Raw genomic sequence first — 10,944 nt, forward strand, 5'->3', positions numbered from 1 at the left:
AGGATACTTATAAGTCTAAAGCGTGCACGGGAGCAGTTGAATAAGGAAAGCTGGAAATGCCAGGCTTGTAGCTGGCGATATACCTGGTGACGCTAGGCTTGTAGTTGGCAAGAGACATGGTGAGGCAGGCTTAACCAGGCGTTATGCCTGGCGACGCCAGGCCTGGGGTGAGGTCCACCAGGCGTTATACCTGGCGACGCCAGGTCTGGGGCGAGGTCCATTCCGAGTTTTGAAGACTTATTTCATCTTCCAATTTGACTAGGATTTGACCTACATATTTAGGTCTTTTCCTACACATATAAATAGACCTAAAAATTCCACTTTGAAGGACTTTTACAATCTGAGGAAGGATAGCTCATGGAACAACCGTTGGGAGTTAAAATCATTGATTTCTACTTCCTTTCATACTTACTTTGTATTTTAATTATGCAAAATATTTTGGATATTGTTACTATGAGTATGAGTAACTAAACTCTTAATCTAGGGTTTTGATGGAACCTATTGGAGGATGATTTTCCTGTTACATTAATATAGATTTGCCGTAGTATTTTCTCTATCTGTTCAACTATATTATTATTGTTGTTGATTGAAGGGCCCTCAATTAACTGTGCCTATTTAGTATGTATTACTCGGGAGAGAGTGCATATGTAAGTAGTTGTTGAACAACATCACTCCTAACGTATATGAGGGATCAATACGAAGGGTTTAAAGGTGGGATTAGGGATAACAAAACCTTGGTGCGATTTGAGTGAGTTGTACTTAAGGCCAGCTAGCGTAATTCAGGAGAATATGTTTAGTATATTGTGGTAATTACTCGGGAGAGAGTTGCGACAGTCAGAGTGCTCATGATCGGTAGAGAAGACTTAGACAAATTTATAGAAAACATAGCGGAAAGGATTCCGACAATAAGGGAAATCACAACCTTAGATCATTCAACTTCTTGTCTACAACCCGTTCGTAGTTAGTTATTATTTATTGTATTTTCATTACGTAATATTTAGTTAGTAAACATCCAATTCGTTAATTAAGTATTTCTGAAGATTGATTGCTGAATTTGTGCGAGTCTAGTAGCTATGCTTAATAGGTTAATTCCCTGTGGAATTCGACTCCAGACTTATTAACCGGAATATATTTGCAACGACCACTTAGTCTTTTTATAAGGCATAGTTGGGCGTGATCAATTACACAAACAAGATTCAAGAGATTCAACTTTATTCTCTACAAGGTGTTGGATTTAATAAGAAGATTTAAATGAGTGTTCTTTCAACAATATGTGTAAGACATGAAAGAAGACTAAAACAAGAAAGAGAATAAATCATTTGAGAGGAAATAAGAGAGGGAGAATTTTTTTCAAAGGTAACCCATATGGATAAAAGATGAAAAATAAAGAAGAAATGTGAAAAAATAAGGAAGAATGATAGAAAAAATGAGGAAAAAAGGTGAATATAAAGAAAATAAGGAGAATATTAACACAAAAATTTGAAAGAGGGTTCGGTTAATTAGCCACTATATTTTGTCAATTAGGCTATTTTGATGGTTTTTTTAGCTATCACGCGCTCCCAATTGAGTTATTACACACACTTAGCCGAGCGTCTATTGGAAACAATCTCTGCCCTAGAAGGGCAGAGGTAAGGTTGCGTACATACTACCGTCCCAGACCCACTCGTGGGATTTTCAATGGGTTATTATTATTGTTGTTATGCTATGTAAGCAACAAGGTGGTTTAAATATGAAGGACAATATAGTTTAGGAGGTTTTGGGGACACGAAGAATCTAAGCATAAAACTGACAAAAACGTGATAGTTTAAGGGGATTTTAGGGTATTGACTCCATATATAATTGGAGAAAAAAAACTCCTTATTTGCCGTCCAAAGTGAAAATGACAACTAATTAAATATACCGTCGAACGACGCCGTTTGCGCTGTTCCTTTTATCTTTTCGGGGTGGGGTTTGGGGGTTTTGGGGAGGGGGGTAGGTTGAGGGAGTTAAAAATATTCCTTTTTCTTTGAACACACATGGCGAGATAGTCTCGACTATTTTGGTCCTTCCGAGTAGTTAGCTGATCTGCTGCATTTTCTAAACATGTTAGCCAATAGCAGCCTCATCTCCTCTAACTTTTCTTCATTACTATTTCTTAAAAATAAGAAAGTCAACACTAAACCTTCATTTCCAAAGAGTGCAAAATTCAAGAATCCAAAGACCCAATTTTTCAAGAACTCAATCTACAGTAACAACTACATAAATACCAAAATTTCAGTATTCGGGAAAAAGGGTCGTCTGTATATATGCCATAGTTCACTAAACTTTCAAAATCAAGAAGACCCAATTATGAAAAAAGATACAGATGTTTCTACTGAGATAAGTGGCGGAAGCAATAATGGAGGAAGTGGAGGAGACCAATGGGATTGGACCACGTCGTTTTTGCTCTTTGGATTGTGGGGTGGACTCATGTACTATGTCTTCTTCCTTGCACCTAACCAGACCCCGGTATCACATCTTATTTTTCTGCTAAGAATATTCTCTTTTCTTGTTTCTTCCAGCTTAAAGTCGTTTTGGCATATTTGTGCATAAACAATTATGCGGTCATAGTTTATGTGCAACGCCGGCTGAAGGGTAAAGCAACCCAAGCAGTGGCTTTAGGCCCCCAAATTCTGGGGGCGCCATTTCCAATTGACAATATTTTATAAATTAATTTTTTATATAAAAAATTTATTATCTTAAAGTTAAAATAAAAAAAAATTACAAACAGGAAAAGAAAATATTAATTTGTTATTGATATTGACCCTTCAGTTTGAATAATCTGAAGCATACGCAAATATTTTTAATTTTTTGTTTAGTGGGTAAAAACTGAGATTAGTAGTTGATAAAAATCTGAAAAAAATATTGACTTAGCCTTGATTAAAACATAATAGCCACTCTGGCATGATAGTTTAGGCTTATTTTTCAAATTATATAGCATTAAAGAAAATATTACAAGTAGAAGATAAAACTCTAATCGACATACTTAATAAGATAACAAGACTTGATTTTTTTTCAATGTTATTCCTTATAGAATAAAATATACTATAACAATTGCATCGGGGAAAGAAGCTTTTCCAAATTAAAATTGATAAAATCTTGTATTGGATCAACAATGTCTCACGAGAAGCTAACTGGATTAGATTAGCAGCATTATCAGTTGAAAAAAGAATTATTAGGATAACTCGATTATAAGAAAATTATTAATAATTTTGCATCTAAAAATGTTAAAAAAATGTACTTCAAATAAAAATATATAATTTTTTAAAAAAATAAAAATTAAGGCCTCTCATTAAATTTTGCTTTAGGCCACCAACAATGTTGAGTCGCCCCTGTAATTATGTGATCATATTTCTTTTTAGTCCGTTTAAAAAAAGAATGACTTTTTTAAATATAGAAATAATACACAAGTTTTAAAAGTAATATAGTCAAACTGATATTAAGACTAAAAGTTTCAAAAGTCATCATTTTCTTTCTTAAACTGGGGGGGGAAAATTCAGAAATAGCCAAATTTTACTTGAAAATAGTCGCAATTTCAAAAGTGATCAAAATTTAACCTCGTTTTCACGTAAAGATAAAATCTGAACAAAAACACCCTTAAAAATCCGAAAAAGTTCCAGCTCGAAATTTTTTACATATAGATTTCAGCATAATGTGTTGGAGTTCCAACATAATATGCTGCAAGTTTATGCGCGGGAGCTCCATAATCCAGCATATTATGCTGGAACTTTCCGTGTTTCAGCAAAATAGTGGCTATTTTTCAATGACTTTGTAAATGCTGGCTATTTTTCAATCTGAGAACTGGCAAGCCCTAGCTATTTTAATGGTTAAACTTCGTGCTCAATCAAACATGTTCACGTTGAATAAAGTGGAGAGAGCAGTTCTTGAGTGTGCTAAAAATAATTGAAATATCGAAGTATGAGAAGATGCTTTGTCAACAAGTATTCCTTTATGATACTTATTTGCTTCACTCTTTACTCTATAGCTCTCTGCTTTATATTGTGTTTTTCTTAGTCCTTTTTTTACCTTAAAATTGCAGTTGACAGACACGTATTTCTTAAAGAAGCTCCTTAATTTGAAAGGAGATGATGGCTTCCAAATGAATCAAGTGTTGGTGAGTCTTTGGTACCTCATGGGTTTGTGGCCATTAGTTTACAGTATGCTCCTCCTTCCTACCGCTAGAAGGTAACTTCTCGGCTGTCTTGCTTCAGTTCATTTTCCTCTTTCTGTTCTGTTGTACAGTTCTTGATGTTCTAGTTTAGCTCTATATATAGAAAGGGTAACTCGATGCACGAAGCATCTTGCGTTTTCGCAGGATCCGGGGAAGGACCGCACCCCATTGGGGTGTAATATGGGAAGCCTACTCTAATGCAAGTATCAGTGGCTGATTCCACGGCTCGAATCCGTGACCTATAGGTCACACGGAGACAACTTTACCGTTGCTCCAACGCTCCCCTTCCTTTAGCTCTATATATAATATGAGATTAAGTTGCTTGGAATGATCAATTGTAATTCAAACATTCTGGAATAACTGTTGTGACTAGCAATTAGGAACTGAAAGTACGACATTTCAAATTTGTCTAAAATTTTTGGTTTGGACAGACAAAAGATTCAGTTATCTGATATTAAATTTTTGTTTCTGCAGTTCAAAAAACAGCATTCCTGTTTGGCCATTTCTCGTACTTTCATTCTTTGGTGGTGCATATGCTCTTATTCCTTATTTTGCTCTCTGGAAACCACCTCCTCCACCTGTTGAAGAAACTGAGGTTCAAAGGTGGCCTCTGAATTTTCTCGAATCGAAATTGACTGCTGGGGTAAGGAATAGTTTTGTCTGACTACAGTGGACTCTTTCTAGCACTAAACCAAGAATATGGAACAGAAATTCTGTGTTATATATAAGCGTGTAAAAGATCTTGTTGCACCACATCGTATCTGAAGTAAGTAGAAAGGGGAGTAATATCGGACACCTTAAGTGGTAGCACTTTTCTGTATGCTTTTTGATCAAGAATAGAAGATTAAAAAATTTAGGAAACTGATCGTAAAGTGCTTTATAGGCTTCAGCTTACCGAGAACATGACCCTCGATGGGAAGGTGTGGAGGTCGAGAATTAGGATTGTAGGTTGATAGGTAGTCGAGAGTTTCTCCTAATCGTACCAGTAATATTAGTATTATTGTGTCATTCTTACCAGCATTTTTAGTAGTATTCTTGTATTTCTTATTTTTAGATCTTTGTTTTACATAGTGTCTTTGTTTTTTTTTCTTGTGCTGTTATTGTTGGTCGCTTCTTGTTCAGTGTTTCTTTAGCTAAGGTTCTATCCGAAACAACCTCTCTACCTTCACAAGGTAGGGGTAAGGTCTGCGTACACACTCCTCAGACCCCACTTGTGGAAATTACACTGGGTTTGCTGTTGTTGATCGTCAAGTGCTTTATACCTTGAGAGATGATCTACTTTTCTGTCTTCTAACTAATGCGAAATCAGGTAACCATGGCTGCAGGGCTAGGGATAATATTTTATGCAGGCTTATCAAATGGAGATGTTTGGAAGGAATTCTATCAATACTTCAGAGAAAGCAGATTCGTAAGTTTCTACTTTATTGTCTATATTTGATATGCTGTGTATAACTAGTTTTTCATGTTACCATAATTTTAGTTATTGGATTAGGGTCATATTTCATTGTCTGATGGAGTAATGATCTCATCTTAGTTTTTTTCTTTTTCCTATAAGGTTGACTAATGATCTTACTTCGTTGACAATCTTAGTTTCCTGCAAAAACTGGTTAGCGGGTTTGATATTTAAATGAGCATTACCTGGTCCGTGTGATAACTAAGAAATCTGCTTCAGCATTTCACCATATGTTGAAAGAAATAAAGCTAGTAATATGTTCAGCCAGTCGTTAAAATAACAGTAGAGGTCTACTTCTTGATAATTATATTAAGGTGGAAGTTAGAGTTCCCATTCTGTCCTTGTACATGAATATGATATTAATCTCATCTTGCGAAAAGGTGATCAAGAATCTAACTAGCTCCTACTACGGCAAAAACATTTTTTAAAATCCGGATCACAACCTTCTGGATTTTTATGCTAATGAGAGATTTCTGTCAATTATACTTTTCCGGACCTGTGCATAGCGGGAGCTTAGTGCACCGGGCTGCCCTTTTTATTTATTTATAATACATTGTGTTAAACCTATATAAACCTGACATATTCTTGATTGATCTGCAGATCCATGCCATGTCAATTGATTTCTGTCTACTGTCAGCATTTGCACCCTTCTGGATTTACAATGACATGACTGCTCGAAAGTGGTAAGCTCATACTCACACAAATGTAGTTCCCACTTCCCATCCTATGCAAAATGATATTGATCGATAACATGTGGTTATATCTCAAGGTATGACAAAGGATTTTGGCTTCTCCCCCTATCGGTGATTCCTTTACTGGGTCCAGCACTATACCTTCTCCAACGTCCATCTATTCCAACGGTACCAGTTTCATCAAGCCCAGCTTCGGCTGAAGAAAAATGATCTAAATCACTTACAGCAGGATTTGAATAGCGTGGGACATTGAGCAAAAACAAACCGACAGGTGAAACATATCTAAACTAGCAGCGCAAAAACTTCCCTCTGCTATTTGTAATGTAAATAGTTCAGCAACAGCAGTTGAACTGAAGACCATTTCTGCTGGAAATTCCAAGACTTGTTGCTCTGTCTTTTTCTTTTTCTTCTTAGTTCTTTTTTACCACCCTTGCTTTATATAAACCTTGTCACATGTATTCTTGAGATGGTAATTTTCAATTTCATGTTTATTTTAGTTTCTTTTATAGTTAAACAGTATTCACAAACACCCTCATAATCGGTACATGTTATAAATTGAGAAGTCAACTTCATCTATACTACTTTGAAAAGTCTTGGTGATAGATGTACCAGCATTTCGGCCTTTTGGTACTTTAACTTCTCATTTTCAGAATGCCCTCACATGTTAGTATCGAGTTTAAGCTCTATGCACAATATATAAAGGTAAATCTCTTAACAACCATTAATTGATAATTTGTTAAAAATGATTGCTGACCTGCTACCACAAATACTAATCAGTAGCTGATGGTTTAAATTTGTTCTCGATGTCCCCCATATATATCTATATCTATATCTATATATATATAAGTAGGAAAGTTACTATATATAATTGACATTATGGTTAAGCCAAATGGCAAGCTAATAAATGTCAATAGTATATGATAACTTTATTCTATATTTGACTATTCCAGTTAAATCTATATCTATATATCTATCTATATTATACTAGTATTAGTACTCGTGCGATGCGCGGACACAAATCATGTCGGATTGTGATTTGGATTATTTAAATTATGTATAAATAACTTTAAAATATAAACCTTCCAGATAAAATTTATAGATAATCATTAGATATTAATTAAGAAGCAAGACATGAAACCATTTCGCAAATCTCATATTGGATAACCTGTTTTCTTTTTTTATATTTATATAATCCAATAGGTTAATTTTAGTACTTGAATTTCGTTTTGTTATCAATATTAAAAATTATTAACTATGTCATGTGGTGATTTATCTCGTTTAAACATATTAAATTATATTACTTTAATAAAATTCTCAATATTAGTTTTTTTTTTGTCTAAAGCTTAAATAAGTCTTATTCTTTTAAATTTTACACAATTTTTTTATTCCTTGCTTATAATTATTAAATTATTTATTATTTAATATTATTATACTTTCATGTGAGTTTTTCAGCTTACTAATTGACTTAATATTTTGCTTATTATCCTTTTAATAATTATCGATAAATATTATTTTTTTATTCTTGAAATTTAATATATTTTACGCTTTTATCCTCTTACTCAAAACTATTTTACTATTTAAATCTAAAAATAATATTTTGGAATATTATTCAATTATTTATTTTATTTTATTTTAAATTATTTAATATATTCTCACATTATATCTATTTTTTTTCTTTATACAGTCTCTTCCCTACTAAGAAATTTTTAATTAATATTTTACCTGTAATCAAAATAATATCATATTTGACTTTAAGTTGTAACTTTGATTAGTATAAAATATTAATATATAAGTTCATTGATTATTATATTCCAAATCTATTAAGTTTTTTTATATTTATTTTTTGTATTACATGCAATAAAAAAATCTCTTTTAGTTTCAAGATACAAAATTTGAATTTTAATTTTAGTTAATAAAATTACTTACATTAGATATTTATTTTATATTTTTTAAATTTTAATTCTCATCTAGTAAGACTTTAATTTTTGGTGGCCATATCCATAGTTTGAGCATTCTCATCATAAATTTAAGAACTTTCTAATATTAAGCAAAATAGTCTTTTCCTTTCATTTCTAATATTTAATTTTTAATTATTTTTTTACTTTTGCTATTATGTTATCAAATATATGATATTATCACAGTTTTATACGACTTTTAATTAATTTGCCACTTTATTTAGTATTATTATCAATTACTATCCTTTAATATAATATAGATAAATTTAGAAATATTTTAATCTTAAAATAAATATCTATTTTATTTTTAAAATATTGCTTGAATTCTTAAGTTTTTTAAATTTATCAATAGTATTTTTAAGTATTTTATTTTACTTTATTTTATTTTCTAAACTAATTCTTAGCATAAATATTCTCACACTATTTTTAATTTATTTTATCTGTTAGACATAAGTTGTGTGGTATTATCCACAATATCATCTTTCTTATCATAATAGATAAATAACAACTTTCTCATCCCAAATTTAAATAAGTTTTATCATTTTTCTTATGATGAAAGTTTTGATAAATGTCTCTCTATTTATTCCTTATTTTTTCTATTCTATTATTCAATACATAATATTATTACATTGTTATGTGGTTTCATTAGCTTGTTTAATTTAATGTCTATTTCTACCATACTCATTTTATTATTAATCATAAAAATTAATTTTTTATTTGTTTGAACACATTACATCTAATGATAATATTTTCACTATCATTTTATTTCTCCATGTACTATTTCTAAAAATAATAAAACTATGAAATGAAAGAAAGCATATCAAGTGGTTAGTTAATAATTATATTTGGAAAGCTATCAAAATTTATTTAGTATAAGAATGTGAGTCAATTTTAATTGATTTCTACCATAAATTAAATTTGATCAAATCTAAGTTGTTTTAATCCTTATTAAATTTGTTTAAAAATCTATTTAGATTATGTCTTAAAAATACTAAGTAGAAATATTTCTATTTAGATTATTTCTCCATGTACTATTTCTAAGTGACATTTTCTGAATATGCCAATTGGCTTAATGTCATGCCTCACCACATTCCTTTTAATATATATATATATAATATTTAAGTTTTTTCTTATCTTATAAATAACTTTATAATTTATGTAAGATCTTATTTTACTGCTTGAATTTTTTTTTATTTTTGAAGTCAATAAATCTTTAATATCTTAAGTAAGTTTTATTTTATATTTTAACTTACTTCAAAGTATAAATAGTCATAGGTTATCTCAATTTACGTCTTTCTATATTTTTTATTTTTTTCTATTTTAGTTTTTTAATTAATTTTTTACCTCCATATTTCTAGCTAATTTAGAAGAAAATCTATGAGTGGATCAATATATATATGTATGTATGTATAAAGATATAATATATATATAAAGAGAGAGAGAGATTAGATTTGTCTAAGATATATTTAGATTATGTATAAGATTCATTAAACTACTTCCTTTAATTATGTTTCCATTTATAATTTCTAATAATTAATGTTGTCCTACAATTGCCAAGTGGCTTCATTTTAGCTTGTCACTTGGCTTAACTACAATGCATACTACTCTCCTTTTAATATAATCTATTTATATATAAAAGGAGAGGCAAAGAAAGGTTATGATGACAAGTGGCATAACATTAAATTGACAAGTATCTAAATTTAGGACAATTCTCCAACTTTGTTGGAATTTAAATTATTTTAAAAATTTGCCAGTTAAAACAAACAAAAAAATTATAGTTCCCTCCACGTACATTTGTTTGGTATTTCTGAATTTATTTATTAAATTTGGGTAATAAAAATAATAATTAATTCCTCTCACGTTGGGATTTGGCCTTCTATTTATCTTCACGTTAGATTAGGCCTTTTTTTAAAGTTATTAATATATACCTAAATAGTTAAATTTTTTAATTTGTACAATAAAAAGGGAAAAATATATTTATATATAAAAGGAGAGGCAAAGAAAGGTTATGATGACAAGTGGCATAACATTAAATTGACAAGTATCTAAATTTAGGACAATTCTCCAACTTTGTTGGAATTTAAATTATTTTAAAAATCTGCCAGTTAAAACAAACAAAAAAATTATAGTTCCCTCCACGTACATCTGTTTGGTATTTTTGAATTTATTTATTAAATTTGGGTAATAAAAATAATAATTAATTCCTCTCACGTTGGGATTAGCCCTTCTATTTATCTTCACGTTAGAATAGGCCTTTTTTTAAAGTTATTAATATATACCTAAATAGTTAGATTTTTTAATTTGTACAATAAAAAGGGAAAATATATTTATATATAAAAGGAGAGGCAAAGAAAGGTTATGATGACAAGCGGCATAACATTAAATTGACAAGTGTCTAAATTTAGGACAATTCTCCAACTTTGTTGGAATTTAAATTATTTTAAAAATCTGCCAGTTAAAACAAACAAACAAAATTATAGTTCCCTCCACGTACATCTGTTTGGTATTTTTGAATTTATTTATTAAATTTGGGTAATAAAAATAATAATTAATTCCTCTCACGTTGGGATTAGGCCTTCTATTTATCTTCACGTTAGATTAGGCCTTTTTTTAAAGTTATTAATATATACCTAAATAGTTAGATTTTTTAAATTT

At 30.6% G+C, this 10,944-nt stretch overlaps 1 protein-coding gene across 1 annotated transcript; it reads left to right on the plus strand.

Moving 5' to 3' along the window:
• The first annotated feature begins 1,940 nt into the window (after positions 1-1,940).
• LOC107787485 (uncharacterized) lies at positions 1,941-6,840 on the plus strand. Its single transcript, XM_075223448.1, has 6 exons — positions 1,941-2,487; positions 4,058-4,203; positions 4,664-4,832; positions 5,499-5,597; positions 6,243-6,325; positions 6,412-6,840. Exons 1-6 carry the CDS (start codon positions 2,083-2,085, stop codon positions 6,542-6,544), a joined length of 1,035 nt encoding a protein of 344 aa, XP_075079549.1. The 5' UTR covers positions 1,941-2,082; the 3' UTR covers positions 6,545-6,840.
• Positions 6,841-10,944: the final 4,104 nt, after the last annotated feature.

Source organism: Nicotiana tabacum, chromosome 10 (genome assembly GCF_000715075.1).
Source record: "Nicotiana tabacum cultivar K326 chromosome 10, ASM71507v2, whole genome shotgun sequence".
Classification (NCBI taxonomy): Eukaryota; Viridiplantae; Streptophyta; class Magnoliopsida; order Solanales; family Solanaceae; genus Nicotiana; species Nicotiana tabacum.

What these genes read in the sequence shown, in the direction of transcription:
- LOC107787485 (XM_075223448.1), top strand. Translation starts at nt 2,083, where the DNA reads ATGTTAGCCAATAGCAGCCTCATCTCCTCTAACTTTTCTTCATTACTA. An exon ending in TTGCACCTAACCAGACCCCG is followed by an intron (nt 2,488 to 4,057) that starts GTATCACATCTT and finishes TTAAAATTGCAG; the next exon opens with TTGACAGACACGTATTTCTT. An exon ending in ACTTCAGAGAAAGCAGATTC is followed by an intron (nt 5,598 to 6,242) that starts GTAAGTTTCTAC and finishes ATTGATCTGCAG; the next exon opens with ATCCATGCCATGTCAATTGA.